This window comes from Dreissena polymorpha, unplaced genomic scaffold, assembly GCF_020536995.1.
Source record: "Dreissena polymorpha isolate Duluth1 unplaced genomic scaffold, UMN_Dpol_1.0 chrUn001, whole genome shotgun sequence".
NCBI lineage: Eukaryota > Metazoa > Mollusca > Bivalvia > Myida > Dreissenidae > Dreissena > Dreissena polymorpha.
Genome location: NW_026273315.1, coordinates 299,482 through 321,561, shown reverse-complemented (window position 1 = coordinate 321,561; position 22,080 = coordinate 299,482). Strand labels below are relative to the sequence as shown.

Here is a 22,080-nt window from a genome sequence, read left to right as displayed (position 1 = left end):
AAAATACAGCAAAATGCGTCAATAAAGAAAGCATGCTTCTATGTTTTTTTTCAAAATAATATATTATATACATGTACTCCTAATACCCATATACAAAGTCAGTGCACGTGTCTTCAATATGTTTACAACATTTTTAGCGCTTATAGAAACTATAACTTTAAAATTCACACAACATAACGAGAACTTCCCATTCAATGTTTTTAGTGTAATTTTAACAATCATCGATTCATCATAGTAAAGAAAACAATTATACAAGGACAAACACTCTAAAAGTACGTAATTCCTAATTATGGTAATCAATTATGTATTTACCACATACATAGCGTAAAGTGACTGATTGGTATAATATAATGATGTTGTTTAAAAGTTGTTTACATGAATACTAATATTTCAAGTAATGATTCTAGTACGTTCTTTATATTTGCATAACCATTATCACTGAAAACATCACTAGATACAGTTAGCATGTCAATTAGCTAATTGTTTTGCTTAAAAACATAGAGTCGCTTCACCTGACAATAGCATGTATTCAAAATCAAAGAAGCTACAAATCCAATATTTACAAAACAAATAAGGCATCACAACCCAAAATAGTTGTATGATCCTATGTGATTAGTTAGAACTGAATAAGTAGATGTCCATGCTTTAAAATATAAAACCATTTAGTTATACCAAACACGTTTAAGGTCGAAATGGGGAAACATTGGCGTATACCAAGCTGGTCACTGTGCAATTAAAATGATAATTCTAAGGAAACACAATTTAAGTGACCAGTATTCACTTAATTTGACAGGAACTTACAAACACTGACGAGGTCTAATGAACCGTAAAACATACGTCTGATCAATGTGCAATTATCAATGATTGGTCATTGGTTAATTCTTAATCAACCGATGGTTTTCTCAATCAACGGGTAAATTAGTTTCAACCAAATGGTAAATGGTCACTTGTCAATGGTCAGTTCTTAATGAAATATACGAGTTAAATGTTCAATGGTGAACTCTCCATAAACTGGTCAATAAGTGAAATAATCAATTCTCACTCTGTTGGGCAAAGAGCACAAACGTCAATGGTAAATTCAATAAACTGTTCAATAAATGAAATGGTAAATGGTCAATTAGCAATCAACTGGCCAATGAGTGAAATTGTCAATGGTCAATTACTGGACAACTGCTCAATAAAAGGAATGGTCAATTCTCAATAAACTTGTCCATTAGCCCAATTGTCAATTATAAATCAATCCATCCATTAGTGGAATGGTCACACATACTTTGTAAACAAATGTTTATATTTCAACGTTAAAAAAACACATTGCTCGTCCAAAGATACAACTTCTGATGGAGATCTGTCAGGTTTCAAGAATAACGTTCAAACTCTATGAAACATCACTAACCTTTGAACGCTTATATTTGTTATAACTTTCAAAATACAAACGAAACTTCATACCATATAAAACGTTTTTGGGAGATTCTACACATTCTTGATCTAAATTATCTTATAAAAGAATTGTTTTTTTTTAATCCCCAAAATCTAAATTGTCACAGTCCTTTCAGGCTTCATGATTTTACCAATTTTAAAAGAAATTCATTTAAAAAATGAATGATCCAGTCTTGACCTGTGTGTACAGATCACTATATTTATGATTGAACTCTGTTATATTTTTCCCAAGCTCTTGTTATCATACTGTGTTGTGGACAGCGTACGTTATGCAAGCTTGTAAGCCCGTTTGGTCGCTAGACCTAGCGAAGAGCGCTACAACGCAATTTAGTAGCATTGATATCGTCTTCACACTGGTTGGACGACAACTGTTACACACGTTGTGCCGATCACAGTTAAAATCAAAGCGCTGAAGGCACTGAATTTGTTCGCTGTTGTATAATCTTAGGCGCAACTCAGTTTTCAAAATTATGTTTTAGCTTTTTATATCGCAAGTTTGAAATGACCACAACCCATTCAAATGTATAAATAGTGTGTAAATTTCCGTTTTGCAAATTAAATTCTGTATCATTAATAATTAGCGAAAACATGATCGGCGATGTAATTTCTCTTTGTTATAGGCCGATATTGCTACCAAAAAAGTCCGAAAGTGAGCCCATATGTTTTACTTGAAGTTTGACTTCTCTATACATAGAGAGGATAAGTGAAATTAACTTGCCGTCGATTCCCGATAAAATCATTTAATGCCATAGCTGTCCTCGATTTATAAGGTCGTAGGCTTTCCGGTAATCGACTTAGCAACAGAAAAAAAATTGTTTTTACTATGTGTTTTCTTTCCTATTTAATTATTAAGAATGAACATTGCATCGACAGTACTGCAATTTGGTTTGAATCCGAACTGAGCGTCTGTAAGAATGGCATGGGTTTCTGCCCAAGATTTCAAGCGTTCGTTTATCACACTTGTAAAGAGATTCGCAAAACAGATTAACAACGTGATGCCTCTAAAGTTATTTGGATCGGATCTATCGCCCCATGTATGTAATGAAAAATAACTCCCGTTGACCAGTTCTTTGGAAATTGTTTCGTATCCAAGATATAATTAAATGATATTTCCAATGGTTTAACCATAGTATGCACTGTTTCTTTAAAGTATTCATAAATAGTATTATCGTTTGAGACTGCCTTATTATCATTTAAACGCCTTGTAGCTTTAATTATTTCATCTTGGGACATAGGTTTGTCGGGGTCAGGGTAAGAGCGGATTGGATTTTCTGTATTATCAAACTGCCACTTTCGTCGTTGTTTACGTTAACGTCGGCCTCAGCAGCTTAAGTATTGAAATATTCCTAAAATTCTTGTTAATATGTGTACTCAACCAGCAAATAACAACTTGGAGTGAAATAAACGATGCTATATTTGACGCGCTGTTTTGGTTTAGAAAAGGCAGGTCAACGATAGATGCAGTTTTCATTATCCATTCAATTATTCAAAAATGTGTAAATATGAATAAACGATTGTATTGTTGCTTTCGTATAAATGAAACGTATTGTTATCAAAGCTGAAAACTTATAGTTGTAGGCCGTAGGAAGTTTTGCAGTGATTTGATGCTATTGTGTCTTCAATTATCGCATACTCGTGTGAAATATGGGGTTCAAAGTCAAGGTCAAAGGGGTCAAAATGTGTGTGCGTATTGAAAGGCCTTTTCCATATACACATGCATACCAAATATAAAGGTTACATCTGAAGCGACATAGAAGTTATGAGCATTTTTCGAAACCTAAACGCAAAATTGTGACGGACAGACGGACAGACAGACAGAAATGCGATCACTATATGCCCACCTTCGGGGGCATAAAAATTGTATTACGATCCATATACGAAGATGGTCTGGTTGCCTTAAATGATTATACATTGAACTGGTTTGGGAAGGTGAGTGATTTACTAACGGATTTAATAATGTGAGGTCTAATAATTCACAAATCAATTATGGTAATTTGTTGTCTTTGTTTAAACAAAGAGTTATCGACGAATACTTACAAGAGTGAACATTTAAGAACAGCGATTACGAAATTACGCATCTGTGCACATACAGACTGGGGGATATAATAGATTGGGAAGAAAATTGCGACTCTGCCAAATATGTGACAGCGATGAAATAGAAGATGAATACTACTTTTTGTTGAAATGTTCTAACTTTGCCCAAATTAGAAAAAAACTACATTAAAACTAATGATAGAGTCAGATCTAGTATGTTTAAACTCAAAAAATAATAAACTACAGAAAATACTATGAATTGCTACAGTTAAGAAAGTTCATTTCAGAAGGACTCAAGATTCGTTATTGTTATATATGCTATATTTGAACATGTTTGGTTTATATAATATGATGATAAAGATATTGCATTGACATTAAATATACCTATAACCCGGTACTGTGCCGATACTTTAATTTGTGATTGGGATTCAAACGTATACAATGTAATTTGTGCTCCTTCGATATTATAATTATTACCATATTTTACTGATTATAGACTATATGCTGGTATATGTAATACAAATACACTATTATTATAAATACAGTATAATTATAATTAGTAAATGTGCCGTTGCTACTTAAATAATATGTGGTTTGGGTTCGCATTGTATTATTTTGTGCTCCTCCAAATTATAATTACTGTTTTACTTTATTGATTATAAATACATCGATGTACTAAAATGGTTCCATATTTAGCTAGATACACTGTTAGCATGTGTTATAATACGAATTTTGTTCAATTAACTGTGAAGTTCATCCATTACTATTTCATATCATTTCTGCAAATCCACTTTACATATTCATGTATTTTGTATTATTATTTTGTTAAACTAGAAATTGTAAACTTTTTGTGTAATAAAATTATGTTCTGTTCTGCTTATTCGTTCAGCTAATTTGTTCCTTTAACTTAAAATTGAAATTGGCGTAGCAACGAATGCAAAGATAAGTAATTTAACATGTAGAAGAAAATAATAACTGTATTATTGTGTGTTTCCGACCTCGACACGGATCATTGCCTATGCCATTATTAATTTGAACAGTCAGCAAGTCTCATGCACCTAAGCGCTGTACGCTAGTGGCGGACATTCCAACTAATACAGAGTTGAAATAAAAAAAAAATGAAATGAATAGCAATTGTACTTTCCATTTTATTATTGCTTAATATACTTTTATTTTGTAAATAGATAGATATTTTGTTGATAAATAAATTGATGAAATAAGCCACTTCCAGCGTTTTTTGCTTACTAAAACAGCGCTTAATAATGCTATAACTTGTAATATATCAGGAAATAAATGCGATGTCAAAACGTAAATATGCATTTTGTGACACTTGCGCAGGTGACAGGTGGTTTTATACCTGTATTTTAACACCACTGTGCAATGGCGTTGACATTGCATATTTGCCTGCGCAAACCGAAATTAATTCCTCTGTCTGAGGTTCGTCATATACGAGTCTATTGAGTCTAGATAACGTGAAAAATAAATTACCAACAAAACAAAAACACGCTAAAATAGCCATTCTGGGAAAATCTGGCTTTATGCATGTGTTTTAACCAGGGAAGACAGTCTCCGCTTTAATGGTATTTTTGGTTTAAAGGAAGTTTAGCGAAGTCCAATTTAGTTGGACTGTTGTTCCAGATATATTGCATAAAGGGGCATATCATTTGATCGGATACTCGCTGGTACACTTAAAAATACATTGACGTAGGTGCTGTCGAGGGAAATATGTTTTCATGATGCCAGAAAATATCATTGTGTCCTCTTGGTCGATATTAATCTTCGTGTGCCCTCTTGGTCAATATTAATCTTCGTGTGCCCTCTTGGTCAATATTTATCTTCGTGTGGCCTCTTGGTCAATATTAATCTTCGTGTGCCCTCTTGGTCAATATTAATCTTTTATAATAAAAACGATAATAATATATTCCATTCTTTTAACCACTAGCAGTTTATTTATGGAGTTTCAGACAATATACGGCTGTATAAGAAAACTCGCCATAGAAATGAAAACGAAAGAATAACTTATTGTTAAATCAATTTATTAAATATAACATTATTATTATGCAAATTAAGGAACATCATATAAATCATTTTGTGTGCGCTATACTTATTTTGTCCCAATGTCAATGTCAAATGACAACAATAAATTTATCAACACAGACACAAACATGAGAGGAAATTGCAAAATGTGCCCATATTGGCCTATGTTCATTTGACAACCGAGTCACGCTTTTCCCAAATCGAAACCCGGGCACAAACATTTTATTCAGACGCCGAAGTCAAAGCAATTCATTAAGCTCAGAACATTAACAAGCTAACTAAATCACTATTTGATAGTGAAAAACTACAGTTTGAACATTCTAATTAAAGCTTATCGATGCTAATTTAAAAGTTATCAAGTCATAAATTGCAAGGTCAAGAGCTATTTTATCCGCATTGTAATTAATAGATACGCATGTAAAATTCTGCAAAACCCCATGACAATTCGACATCTAATAACATAATGATTCATTTAAAACCATAAACAAAATAAAAATACCTGTGCTGAAAAATACTTATAAACATTCGAGACAAGAGTTTCTTACCTAATCTTGACCAAAATTAATAGAGAAAATAATAATTTATTCAGTTTAGTTTAATTTGCTTATATAAAACGCAACGATCTACATAAAAAATATGCAAATGCAAATAATAACAAATGCAACTTTGTATTTAAATAATACGTATACACACACGGAAAACGGCGTATTTACAACAAAGCACAACTCGTTAAGTTGGGATAACAAAAAAAATCGAATGTGCATTAAAGACGCAAACATCTCCCTTAAAATACTTAAATGGTACATACAAATCAAACGTTTAAATAAACACATTCTAAACTGCATAGGTGTATTTCAAAATAGACATGCTTTACATCAAAGGAAGAAAAAACAGTTGCGCACAAGTGTTCATTCCTTCTCATTAATCAATGTTTCACTTTACGCTTTTATGGCACACATAAATCCTCGTCAAAGTCAGCTGGCGTTCTTGTAACTTCATCCTATATTTTTACAAATAGTTTAAGGTGTTTTAGTTAGATTACAATTGTCTATTCATAAACCTATCATATATGTCAATCACCTTGCTAATTATAGTCGACGCCTAGTATTTTACCGTCAATAATCAGTTCAAAATTTCAGTCGACGCCTAGTATTTTAACGCCAATACTCGCTTTAAATGTATCTGATTTGTAAGTTACTAATACACTTACACATTTATGTTTATTCGCTGTTTATCAGCATTGTGGAATTCATGTAAAAAATAATCCATTAAAAATCCCACAATGCGTCACTTTATTTATAATTATTATCACAACTCATAATGAACCGTGCAAATCAGTTTTAAACAGAGATTTGTCAACCTTAATTTGATCTAATTTAATATATTTCCTAGACAGCTCCTGCTGCAACAAAGCACTGATAGGATCGACATTGGTATATTCATTCGCATTCTCAATGTTTTCAAAGTTTGTTCCACTTACAAGTGGTTTTAATTTCACTGTTGTTGAAGGTGGAACTGTGGACGTTAAAGCCGTGTCTTCTGTCTTGTTATTGGTCTCTGACATGTTTTTATTTGCCAAATTAGTATCTGCTACATAAGATTGTGGTACAGATGATTGTAAAGTTGAATCGCCTTCTGTCCTTCGCAGTTCAGAAGTATCCGACATGATGGGGGTGTCCGGTTCCAACGTTATTGCGTCCATATCAAAAGGTGTAGATTCATTTAAAGACGATGCATTCACGGCGGTATTTTGTATTTCTTTTGCTACATGAATTGGTGAATTTGTCGTAGCAGGTACACGTAGATCTACTGCAAACCCATTGTTTGAAGCGGGTGTGTCACCAATTGAATTAGCTGTGGCGTTATTCAAATATGTTACATTTGCTATATGGTTCTTCAGCAGTGATTCAAATGCCGACAATTCAACTCCAGAATCACTTACATTTAACAGCGCCTTTGCAATTTTTAAATAATGTAGAATTGCCTTGACATTGGTCAACTGAATCTCACTTTGCGGAAATTCGGATGGTGGGTTGCCAGATCCTTCAGCTTTCAAAACAGAACTTCTTACTTTTTCTGGAATTACTGTTTCCATACGAGTGTCCGATATCTCTCTTGAGGTGGAATTTTCTGCACGGATTATAACATCTGTTGAGGATTTTGCAGTGACAATATGTTCCGACTTAGAAAGGTCGGAATTCGGTATTGATAGGTCATGTAATTTGATATTTGACGTCGTTGTTACCGTTGTTGCTGACACTTTATCAGTGGACGATGCTGTTATTTGTGATGAAGTAGATATGATAATTGTTGGTTCTTTGTTGGAAACCGATGTAGTGGACTTTACAGCTTCTGTCTGCTGTGTAGAGGAAACAGTAATTGTCGGCGATGTTGTAAAAGTAGTTGTCGGCAATGTTGTAAAAGAAGTTGTCGGCGATGTTGTAAAAGTAGTTGTCGGCGATGTTGTAAAAGTAGTTGTCGGCGATGTTGTAAAAGTAGTTGTCGGCGATGTTGTTGTAACAGTAGTTGTAGGCAATGTTGTTGTAACAGTAATTGTCGGCGATGTTGTTGTAACAGTAGTTGTCGGCGATGTTGTTGTAAGATTAGTTTTTGGCGATGATGTTGTAACAATAGTTGTTGGCGCTGTTGTTATAACAGAAGTTGTCGGCGATGTTGTTGTAACAACAGTTGTTGGCGATGATGTAATAACAGAAGTTGTCGACGAGGACTGTGTTACAATAGATGTTTTCGAAACAGTAGAAGTGGGCGGAGTTGTTGCTGGAACGATAGTGGAGGACATACTTGAGGACGGCGCAATGGAACTGTCTGTGATTGAAACAAAAGAAATAGTTTCTGTCGACAAAGTTGTACCATAAGCCGTAGATAATATTTGCTTCGGTTCTGTCGACAAAGTCGACCCAGTCGTTAAAGGCACAGCTGTAGTGGTGGCTAAAGGCAATTTAGTGGTGGCTTCCGTAGTTGTAGTACTTATAGTTGTTGTCATCGTATTTGAAGTTGTTGGATTATGTGTATTTTCAGTTTCCGTAATTGGTGACTTGATTTCAACTGAGGCAGTTGTTAAAGTGTTGTTATTGTGACGAACAATTATGTTTGTGCTGTTATATGCTGAAGCATTAGGGGATATTTGAGCAGTGAATACCGATGCATCCGCGTTGCTACCCGGCGATGCAATAGCGATTGTAGCGGGATCAATAAAATTGCCGTAATCGGTCGAAGTCACTTGGCTGAAGTTTGACACATACGTCTCCGTTGTTACAGATGAATCCGTTGTTTCTATTTTAGGTTTACTACTATAGTCACGTCTCGCGTTTTTACTGTCCACTTCGTTTGACACATTCAAATGAGAGCTTTTATCGCTCGTGGACGTATTAATTGCAATTCGTGCTACACTATCGGCATAAATGTCAACTCTCGTCTGGTTGGCGATAACCGATTCCTCAGATTTATTGGAAGAATCGGTTGGTTCGACTGCAAGTGCCTTTTCAATGATTTCAAAAAGCTTAACTTTTGGTGATGACTGTGTATGAGTCTGATTGGATGTTTTGTTATCGTTATCAAAAATATTCTTTGCAACATCGTTTGATGTGTTCGATACAGTATTGTTACCCAGTTCCTCTGGAGTACAGATCGGTATCATTGTCTTGGTATCATTTTCTTTCACAGTCGCAGACTGTTCAAGTCCTCCATTCACCTTTTCCTCTTCTTTTTTATCCACGGGCGTGTTCTGTAAAAGTCCTGCCAATGCGTGAGCAATTTTGGATTTATCGAAGGCAGATGTATCTTGCTTCTGTTGAAGGTCAACCGAATTCTTGTTTTCATCTGCAATTTCGGTGTCATCTTGTTTAGGCTCTTGCTTTTCGGTTACTACATGTTCACAGAAAAATCCTTCGCAGTTTTCCGGACATTGACAGTACCAAGTGCAATCGATTCCTTGTTCTTTACATACGCCATTGTTTTTGCACATTGCTGGAAATATTTTACACGGTGAAATACATTTCTTCATCGGCTGTTTCTTATCTAGCGATACTAGCATGTTAAATCCATCCACACTGTTAATAACGCTTAGGATAACAAAAACAGACACAATATAAACAATCACCGTCATTGAATTCACTGAACACGCTTTCATGTTTGAGTCTTTTGTTTCAACGTGAATTAAACAGTCTTGTATTGATCCAGCTAACTAAGCGTACTAAAGGGAAAACACAGACTTATATATTCTGTTGTTGTTTTTTTCACCTAAAATGTATATTCGATTTAACGTTTTTCAGACTTGAAATAAACTTTAATCACAAGTCATAACAATTACACGTATCCTGTTGGTTTTTAAGCAATTTATTTGGTTAAGTCACAAACGAATCCACAGTGCTCGAAGCTGAGTACAACTTGAAGATGTGCATGAATTTATAGAATTAAAATGGCAAGCCAAATACACATTATGTTGCGTGAGCCGTCTTCTAGTGACACAAACTGTATGTGTTGCAACAGGCGCTTATATATACGTCCTGTATTCACCTGACAAGCGTTAGAAGAACGAGCTGTCACGTGGAGTCTCTCCTCGCGTAATCGGTCGACCATAACATCTCTGCAACTTTATTTATGGCTGTGTAGTGAGCTAATTATACGTGCTGGTTTTCATTAACATCAGACATCTGCTGATTGCAGTGTCAATGTGATTATATTAAGCCGTTGATTTATTTATGTATTTACTTATATATGTATTTATTTATTCCCTCTCTCACTCATTCACTCATCACTCAATCACTCACACACTCACTCACTCATACATTCACTAATACATTCATTCATTCATTCATTCTTGAATTAATATATATATATATAATTATATATATATATATATATATATATATATATATATATATATATATATATATACTATTTTTTTATTATTTATTTTTTTATTTATTGAAACACTGTACGAAGACTGTATTTAATAATCAATTAGAATATGTATTTATTTACTTACTGTTTTTTTAAAGAAAGTTTTGAACATTCCATGACTTTGTCCAACCATCGTTTAATATTGATCAGTAGCAATCGTGCCTACGATTAAACTTATTATTGTTATGTTATTATACATTTATTATAAATACTTATTTCAAATTATTCACAATGCCACAACAAGTTTTTCGGGTTCGAAACATATATGGAACAATAACAATATGAAATACTAGTAAACGAAAAACACATTTTACAGATTCACGACTTCTACAAAATTATTTGAATCAATTATTTTTGCCAATGCCGCTGCATTCATAATTAATATGGGCTGTTGTCTGTGAAAAAGGGGTTTAATGCATGTGCGTAGTGTCGTTCTAGATTAGCCTTTCCTCCTAAATTTGATTTTCGCTAAGAAGAGACTTTTTTGAAACATAAAATATCATAAAGGCCCATAATACATGTACATGTATATTATATATAAAAAAAATGCTCCAATATAAATCAGCAGTCGTTTCCACTAATTTGTTTTTCTTTGGTCGGGGGCGTTTTTATGATGATAGATTTGAAAGAAATTAAACAGTCAAGTTATTTGATTGATCCACAAGCACGTTAATTGTAATAATACAAATGTGTATATAAGCATTTCACTGATGATACTCCTACTGACATTTAAATTGATGAATTAGTGTAACAATTATTAAATACCGTTCCCCTGTAAACATGTAATCAATGAATGAGGGGCCCAGCTTATAACCATGATTACTCAGTATAACAAAAATAAAACAATTTAAGTAACCTTCAGTTGCTCATTTTAACAAATATACTTTAAGGACATTCATTCATTAATTGCAACAAAACATCATTATCATCATCATCATCATCATCATCATCATCATCATCATCATCATCATCATCATCATCATCATCATCATCATCATCATCATCATCAAGAATATATCACACACACACACACACACACACACACACACACACACACACACACACACACACACACACACACACACACACACACACACACACACACACACACACACACACACACACACACACACACACACACACACACACACACACACACACACACACACACACACACACACACACACACACACACACACACACACACACACACACACACACACACACACACACACACACACACACACACACACACACACACACACACACACCCACACACACACACACACGCACGCACGCACGCACGCACGCAAGCACGCACACACACACACACACACACACACACACCACGTTCAGGGGTTTATGTGATTCATGGATCCTCCGCCAGTCAGATCTGTTGTGGATACTGAGAGTAATTCATCCATCATGAGAGACTTCCGTAGAGCTTGCACTTGTTAGGCAAGCTGGTTGAGCTGCTTGTTCAAGACCTGCTTAGTCGGGCCATATCAAAAAATCAGTTTGGGATCAGATGAAGACTCCTACAGTGGTATAGCAATATGTTAATTTCCAACTGTTTAATTGATGTTCCGGTCGCCATGGCAATTCGTATTCGGACATCCGCGGTAATGGTACCATTCTTGGCCAAGGTTGCTCCCAAGTACTTAAAGCGGATCAGGTGTTTTGCCGTTCATGGTGATGTCTGCACTGGTGTTACTCGTGCTGATCACTTAAATCTTTGACTTCTTCGTGCTAATCTCAAACCCTTTTTGAAAGAATTTGTATGGAGTAAATCAGATAACACAAATCATTGGAACTATTCCAGAAAGTGTCGTTATTAGTGTGTCTGTATTTTCTGCTCTGTTTCTAAGTAAATTACGCTGTATATTAATCCCACATATGATACATATCGTATGAGTGCTACATTATTAGTTATGTTAATTATACAAAGGCGGATCCAGGGGGGGGGGGGGGGCGGACGCGGCGTAAAACTCGCCAAAGTACAGTTAATTCATTTGATGTTTCACACTTAACTAGATCTAAATCACCTATTTTAACTCATTGTTCTTCTTTTCCGTACACAACATTTCCCACTAATCACAGACAAACGCTAAATGTTTAACTTTAGGCTCTATAAACGTATACGTATCCGTATTACGTATAAACTATGCACTTTTTGGGGCATTATTAGTAGGTACTTTGATGAAAGTATATAAGGCGTGACATGCTCGAGAAGTGGGTTTTAAAGCCTTTAAAATCAATAAAATCGTGGAGCTTCCGGGGACCCCCAGCATATCTTTCAATATACCGCTCCCCCCCCCCCCCCCTAACCAGAAATCCTGGAACCGCCCCTGAATTATATGTGAATTGCATATCGTTTTGGAGAAGAAAACGTTCATTCTCACAATCATTACAAAAATGTTCAACATCTAAGCGAACATTTAAATGCCCTTCCTTCCTTACTTTCTGCCTTCCTTCCTTCCTTCCGTCACACTTTTGTTACAGTTTCTCATAGTGCCTTCAATATTGTATCGATCTCTTACATATTTGGCATGTAGGTACCTTGCACGGACCTCACTGAGGTCACTGGGGTCAAGGTCAAGGTAACCGAGGCTAATAATGGATTTTCTCAAGGACGAACAAGGGGAGCATCCATCGTTTTTTAACGATACTTTTTTAATATTGATGTTGAGCAAAACATGACAGATTGGCGCTACCATTGTTCGTTCCAAGTTTAGAACCGTCGAGATCGCCAATAGATTTTCATTTCCGTGGTTATTAAGTTATTTATGAAACGATGATGTAAAATTGACAGGTAATAGACGGGCCAGACAGGCACGTGCATATCGTCGCTATTAAGACTGACGCTTCAATCGCCCTACTGGTTAGTGGTGGAGACACGATTGTGCTCACCTCGTATTAAGAGACTGGTATATTGTCGCCATGTTTCAGGAAAAGAATACCAATGTGTGAATTATTCGTATGCGGTCTATAGATCATCAGGAAATGTCATGTCAGTACATTCTCTACGGCAGTGTCTACTGGGGTTACCACAAGGTGTTGCTTAAAATACCTGGCTCAAATTATTACAGCATTTACTAAATAGTATATACAATTACAAAAAAATGTGCATGCCGACATTAATGTGTCTCCTTTGATTGCTAGTTTTTCTGCTTTTGCAGTTTGCCCGTTAGCCATTAAATGTTCTGGTGAGGCAAGTTACCATAGTTCCTGATTATTAAAAAAACCGTATGTTAATATAAATTTTTACTAAATATCGTCTAATTTATTTCTGAGCGACGCAAAGTGTTAATAAAATGTATTTAATTTTTATGACATGACTCCATGGCAGTGTTTTTTTTAAATCAAAATGCTACTATCATCGAAATAAACACATTGTGTTACATTTGAAATAAACATTATTTTTTGTTGTTGCTGTTATTAACTGCACACAATTAATTTTGTAAATACATATGGCATATTTCAATCGCACTATACCACGGCAATTAGTGTGTTTCGTGTTCCTGTCTGACGTGGATTTTAACCCTTTCAGTGCGGGAACCGAATTTTAAAGGCCTTTGCAAACAGTTTGGATCCAGATGAGACGCCACAGAACGTGGCGTCTCATCTGGATCCAAACTGTTTGCTATTCTGATAGTATTCTTTGAAAAAAAATGAAGAAAATGCTTATTTGACAAATTCAGCAGACGACATTTTAGCAGACGACAAATTTCCCAGCATGCAAAGGGTTAAGACGCCATGCAGTGTCTGTATCAAAATATGGACGATTGTTAATGGTCACTTTGTGGACACGTAGTTACTGCAAAAGCCGAGTGCGTCTTCGTTTTATGGCTCAATCAAGTATCGGATGCATCGTGTATAATAGCATTTAAATAAATTTAAATAAGCAGGGATCAACAGCCAATAGAACGATTATATAGTGCATTACACAATCAACATTAGCATACTCAATTCATAGCATGTAAATGATCACGGAAACGAGGAACGTTAAAAATGTTCAATAGAACGACATCTATTTAACCCATTTATGCCTAGCGTCTAGAAAAAGGGCCTTGGCAAACAGCGTAGACCCAGATGAGATGCCGCATGATTAAAGGAATTTTTGTAAGAAATATTCTAAATATCGAAATAAATATACTAGACATCCCTGAGTTTGGAAATAAATTGATCCAATTTAGACGGATGGGGGAGTCCACTAGGCAAAAATGGGTTAAGTTGTATTTCGAAAATACAATTAAGAGCCTCGCACACAGATGAATCAAAATATATATTAGTCGGGTAATTTTAAGACAAACAAATATTAGTTTGTTTCAACAAAATCACTTTTATTTTCACCCTTTATTTGGAACATGATTTGTCCATGTTGCGTTAAATCTTAATTGAAATTAAATTGTATCTTTGGTCATTGGTCATTAAATTTGAACAGTGCCCGATGTGCGCTAATCGCGTCAGGTGATCCAAAAATGTTAAGTGGGAATGCCTTTTGACAAATAGGTTATAATAAATACATGACCCTGTGTCATATATATAATAAGATGTCAGATTTTAGATGTCACATGGGACTAATAAATAACCCCGATTGCAACGCTAGTACATAAACGTAGCAAACGTTTTAGCATCAATAGTGTTTAACTTATATCTGATAGGTTTTAATTACACTGTACGTGTTATTTAAAATTGTACGTCAAGTGAGCATGTTGCTTCACATGAAAAGCCTAAAGCTGTTTCTATACAACGCCCGGAACTTTTCAACTCGTTCATGGCTACTTGCACAACTACATTTGAGTATCTGAAGAAAACAAACCGTCCTCTAATATAATTCGATAATTCACAACATTCATTGCTGTTTATTCATTTCTTCATGCACAACACTTTGCCTTATCTAAATATGGACTTTGTTCTGTGATTAATGGGGTTTAATGCATATGCGTAAAGTGTCGTTCCAGATTAGCCTGTGCAGTCCGCACAGGCTAATTAGGGACGACACTTTCCGCCTTAACTAGAATGTTGCTAAGAAGATACTTTCTATAGACAGAAAATATTATAAAAGCGGAAAGTGTCGTCCCTGATAAGCCTGTGCAGACTGTACAGGCTTATTTGTGACGACACTTTACGCACATGCATTAAACCCCCTTTTCACAGAGCACGGCTCACATATTCAACTATTGTTATTAAAGCACATTAATTGTTTGAACTTTATTTGGTCATATATGCGTTTGTTATCTTATCAACTTCAGGTATGCACTTTTTATCGTATTGTTAACGATTGCTAATTAGCTAACGGTGACGATCCTCATCGCTGCGTTCGGTGTTGTGATTCATTACACACTTGCAACGTGGCCATTTGTGCACATTTGTAAATGGTGCGTTCTGTATTGCGCTAAATGATAAATAATATCCTGTAAACTAAACATCGTTGACAAAAAAATGTACACTGGTTGCGTTAAGCGACGTTGTTATAAATTTCTTCATGATGCACTTGTAGATCTTTCTACACGGACATGACCAGCCCATATATAGTATGCTACTGGTATGTTGCGGCGGTATGATAACAATATTTTGGTGGTATGATCTAACCGCAAATCTTAATAATACGGCAACTAATTTGTAATGTCGGAAGGTAGAATCTACGAAGGATGAAACCAGTACATGGACAACAAACAGACGCACCTGTTGTACTAATAGTGGATTTTTATGATGTTATCAAATCAAACATAAATGTCTCGATTGTCCGCGGTGTACGTAAAACAACGTGTCGATTATTGGCACATCTAACCACATTATCATAAACTTAAAATGGGAACCGTTGTTTCATAATTATCTTTTTTTATATCTAAATTACCACATATCGTAGATTTACACAGCACGATTTACGAGTCCATACTTATGAACCGCGCTCTGTGAGAAGGGGTTTAATTCTTGTACGTAAAGTGTCGTCCCAGAGGAGCCTTTGCAGTCCGCACAGGCAAACAGGGACGACACTTTCCGCCTAAATTGGATTTTCAAACAGGGAAAGTTCATTTTTGCTAAGAAGAGGCTTTCTTGAAACGAAAAATATAATTAAATCGGAAAGTGTCGTCCCTGATTAGCATATGCGGACTGCACAGGCTAATCTGGGATGACAATTTACGCACATACACTAAACCCATTTTTCACAGAGCATGGCCCTTAAGTAATACCATAGTTAAATTTAAGAGAGTTGTCTTTTGTTTTCGGATGGTTGTTTGGCAATCTTGACTTATGAAGAAGGTTTCACTGTTTAAAGAGGCTCATAAACCTGCCTTCGTGTAAGTGTGACTCAACCTTAAGGCCTGAAATGTGAAAGTTGGAAGAATAGCAAATAATGCATCGACCGATACACTGCACAATCTAATTACATTCAGATGTACGACAGGCGAAACTTAATTTCGAACAGGCATGATTGATAAAGATGATTTTTAAAGCGTGATAAGGGAATATGTCTTTGCAAATATTGTTTATTTATAATTGTATAGCCAATCCGTTATGAAAATATGAAACACTCGGGTTTCTTATCGTCAGGAGATTGTATTACTGTATGTATACTGATATGTTTACCAATGAAACTGTCATCTTAAAAATATGTACACATCTTTTTCTAAAAAAAAATCTCCTGCTTTAAAAATGTATACACAAACAACGATCTGTGTGGTTGGTTTTGTAAATTTTTAGATCTTATTAGACCCCCATCTAACATAAATTAATAATGCACCTTTGACTCAAACATATAATGAATAAATATTATACATAATTCTTAATATTTGCAATGGTAAACAATAATTGACACAAGCTTCATGCAAAGTAAAATTAATTTGAGATCGTGCAAAGCAATAGTTTCCTCAGCTTATAATGATTTCAATTTAGTTTTAGTCAATAGCTAGAGATGTAATACCTCCTAAAGACTGATATACAAATCGTATGAAACGATGATGTGATCAGCTTACAAACTATATATGCTTCGCCAACACATTTATTAAATAAGGAACATTCACCAAACATGACACAACACTATTTTATTGTTTACGTTTAGTTTGAAAAGTTACGGCGCATCACGAATATTCATCTTCTGAAGAATTAGCCATAATCTGTCAACCTAACTTAAAATCGAGAGCGTCGTCAGTATTTAAAAATGAATATCAGAAAAATCGACCGCCATTTATCACTGGCACGAAGTTGATAAATAAATGGTGAAGAATTTTAATTGTTAGATCAACATGCCATTTTGCAAATACTTTTTATGCAAGATTTGGTCGAACATTAGTTCTTGAATATTCTCCATCATTAATTTAAAGAAACCGTACATACTACACAATAATAAACACAAATGTGTATTTTCTAATGCACATTTATTTAAACACTTTTTATTGACTTGGAAACATTCGTAACACAATCCGAAAAAATGCCCAACGCATGAAATACATACAATTGTGTTCACAATCTTGATTTAAGTGTATTTAAAGGGATCTTTTCACGATTTGGTAAATTGACAAAATTGAAAAAAGCTGTTTCAGATTCGCAAATTTTCGTTTTAGTTATGATATTTGTGAGGAAACAGTATTACTGAATATTTACCATAGTCCAATATAGCCTTTATATGTATCTTTTGACGATTTGAAAACCTAATAATTATAAAGCGTTGCAACGCGAAACGATTGAATAATTTGGAGAGTTCTGTTGTTGTCATTTAAATTTACGAAACTACGAAGAATGCTTACATAAGGTATAAAATACTATCACTGTGTATACCCGGCGGAATAGCCGAGAGGGCTTATGCGTTGTTACTTCAGACTAATTCCAGGACTCCGGGGGTCACTGGTTCGAGCCCTGCTATCGGCTACTTTTTTAAATTTCATTCTTGATTTTTACTGGAGCTTTTAAGATCCAATGTTTACATTAATCAATATAAAGTATTTAATGACAAACTTCAAAATATGCCAAAATCTGTGAAAAGGCCACTTTAATAAAAACACTATAATATTTTTTATACCATTTCGCCGTTTTTGACGATGCTGCGAAGCAGCTCGTCTAAGTTATCATACCATGAAAAAATTCTTCACAATGGCGACCTATGTTAAAGACCGAGCCAGTCCGATTGCGATAGCTCGATTTTTCTAATCGTCATACCTCGCTGATTATCATTGATAAAGGTATAGGAAGCTCAGCTATAAAAAGGACAGCATATTCTGGGGAAAAAATTAATAATAGTTTGAAAACGTTAATTTTAAATCAGTTATATTCAATCCATTATATGTTTATAGATCAATGAAACAACTATGCATTTTCTGTATTGTATTTGCCAATTGTTGTGATTCGGTAAATAAATTGCGAATTAAAACGTGTATAATTAACTTTCAACGCGATCATGAGTGTAAAGAAAACCAATTATTTCGAACCGGCCATTTGTAAACGTTGTAGCGACTATGGTATATAAACAGCATAATAGCCGTATGACATCTGCGAAACTCGCTCTTATGCGTGCTTTCTCATTTTGCATATTTAATAAACTTTTCAAACAGAAATTACAGAGCCACATCAGTGCACATACTATGTTTGATAATTCATTCGTTTGTTGGATATTGTTTGCTGTTTTAAACACATATTAGGTCATATCGCGGAGATTTAGTTAACCTTACCATGTGTTCATGGGCGAACTCACGTATTCAAGTGCTCTTACGTCACGGGTCCGGCTATGTGCTCATACCTACTTTCGGGAATCATCATGAAAGTATTGCCGTACTTAACGAACAACATGCCTAAGCTTATTGAATAAGAGAAAAAAGCAATAATCAAAAGAGAAAAATATATGTTCATGCACATGGGCATGTGACATCACGTCCGTACACAGAGCATCATTAACGTAGGAAAGGAAACAACGAAATATAAAGTTTGGAATAATATACATGTGAAATTAAATAGCATGTCAAGTTTTGAATTTATATGCTGAAACGTAATGTTATAACCCACAAACGTTTTACTGTAACAGAACGTTTTTTTAAGATAAGTGGTACAGAAAATACACGTCAATTACCTTTTTAAAGATATTTATTGTTATATTTGATCGAGAATGTAACCCGCCTCCCAATTGTCGTACCCACATACACAATTGTTGTGATGTAGATAAACTTAAATCGATACTTTTATATCAATCCTCTTCAAACGCATCGTCACACCAGTACTGTCAGTACTTTGATTTCTAATTTGCTCGGATCATTATACAGTATATGTGTCATAAGACCAACCCTGTTTTATAATAACATGCATGTATGGTGATAGCAATTATCAAACTTATCAAGGCTGTCTCAAAGGATGAAATAACATGTGAACATGGTATAATTTATGCATATTCAGACACGCATCAAGCAAAATCTGTTTAACAAATGTAGTAGTATGGTTACATCACATCACACGACGGCCAAACGGAATTAATTAGAACTTGCATAAATAATGAACAAAAAATGTAATTAATGTATATTTGTGTTGCGTTCTGATAAAACTGGGCATGTGCGTAAAGTGTCGTCCCAGATTAGCCTGTGCAGTCGCACAGGCTAATCAGGGACGACACTTTCCGCTTTTATGGTATTTTTCGTTTAAAGGAAGTCCCTTCTTACCGAAAATCTTGTTTAGGCGGAAAGTGTCGACCCTGATTAGCGTGTGCGGACTGCGCAGGATAATCTGGGACGACACTTTACGCATTAAGCCCAGTTTTCTCAAAACGCGACTCATTTAAATAAGACGACTATTGGATATATGTTGTGTCTTTAACTATTACATGCGACATAATACCATGACTGGCAAATACACACAAATCGAAACATCAGCTGCACCAGCAGAAAAGAATCATATGAGCGTCGCTCTGTGAAACAGGGGGTTTAATTCGTGTGCGAAAAGTGTCGTCCCAGGTTAGCCCGTGTATCCGCATAGGCTTATCAGGGACGACACTTTCCGTCTAAACTTATTTTTTGCCAAGAAGAGACTTTTTGTAACCGAAAAATACCATAAAAGAGGAAAGTGCCGTTAATGGTTAGCCTTTGCGGACTACGCCGGCTATTCTTGGACGACACTTTTTCGCACATTCATTAAACCCGCTTTGTGTATATATAAGCATTAACATCATAAGACCTTTCTTCACATTAAATAGCAATACAATAGGGTACTAGGATTCATTTCAATTTAATTATAGTTTTACTACTAAATGGTTGGATGAAAAACAAACCAACATAATCGATTTTTTTTTCAGGCACGATGAACAAAAAAACTTAAGGAAATACAGAGCTCCAGATAAGGTTTAGTGAAATTCTTAACGTTACTACCAGATTTTCAAAAATAATTCTTAACTCTGAAATTTTATTTTTAACGTTACCACTAAGTTTTGGAAAATAATTCTTAACTTTTCTAAACGACCTAAAAATAAATACTAATGGTTATTTTCATGCAAAAAATCAAAATGAACATACTAGCAACTTAATTTAAACGAGTTCAACAGTGTTTATTCAGTATTATACAATTTTATTTTTCAAATACCTTCATATGCCCAAACTGTGCTTAGATTGCATGCCTTTGATGAATGTTTACATATTTCACAATTATAACGGGTCTCCCCTTCAATCTTTTCAACGATTGGTCACGTGAATTGTCCCTTCCACTCGTTCAATGTTTTTTATCTTATGTTTGGACCCGTCGTGTCGCGTTTTTTTAGCTTTTCCGACTGTTTCGGCAACTGAACATACACCATCGTAAAAGATCTTTTCTATAATGTCTTTCTTAACATTCAACTTCGGCTCACTTTGCATACAATATGTTAAAAGCGTGTTTTTGCCGCTTTGCAGTTTTTTAGGACGCTCTCTGGGCGCCGCCATTGTTTTTGGATAGATAGACTGTACACGCCGCTTTTATTGGAAAAAATACGCTTTGTTAAACAAACCCGATAGCCATTTTATATAAGCACAGAAAAGATCTTTAATACGCGAAAAGAACTCAATAAAAATCGATACGAACCGATGTAAAAATAATATTCGTAACTTGATTTTGTAATTCTTAATGGTACGACAAGATTTTAAAATAAATACGTAACGGACTTGAAAATAATTCGTAATTACGAAAATACGACCCTTATCTGGAGCTCTGGAAATAACAACAACCTATCGTCTGTGATTAATCATTATATAGCATCATGCGGTCAAATATTCAGAATATCGCCATGAAATACCAGGAAATAACCTTAACATGGCTTATTAAAGCCATACATTAAAAGTGTAGAATATTAATGTCCCAGAATATAACCTTATTTTACTCACTGAAAAGATTTATTTTAAAAAGTAAGCAATTAAAACATTAACACATATAGAAACTTGAGTAATAAATTAGAAAAAAAAATCAAAATATATACGGCGTGCGTAAAATAAAAGTTTTCATATTTCAAATTGTTTTGGTTTAACTAATGCAAGAGTTTTAGCTAGGTCAAAAACGTATACTCAGCACATTTCAAGCAGGTGTTGGTGGTGGTGCGATTGCAGTATTGTTCGTAATCTTACATAAGACAGACAGTCAGACAGACAGACAGACAGACAGACAGACAGACAGACAGACAGACAGACAGACAGACAGACAGACAGA

General features: G+C 35.0%; 1 protein-coding gene across 1 annotated transcript; it reads right to left on the bottom strand.

Moving 5' to 3' along the window:
- Nucleotides 1-5,490: 5,490 nt before the first annotated feature.
- LOC127863125 (uncharacterized) lies at nucleotides 5,491-9,981 on the bottom strand. The gene has a single exon (XM_052402495.1). It carries the CDS (start codon nucleotides 9,656-9,658, stop codon nucleotides 6,824-6,826), a length of 2,835 nt encoding a protein of 944 aa, XP_052258455.1. The 5' UTR covers nucleotides 9,659-9,981; the 3' UTR covers nucleotides 5,491-6,823.
- Between the last annotated feature and the right edge of the window lie 12,099 nt (nucleotides 9,982-22,080).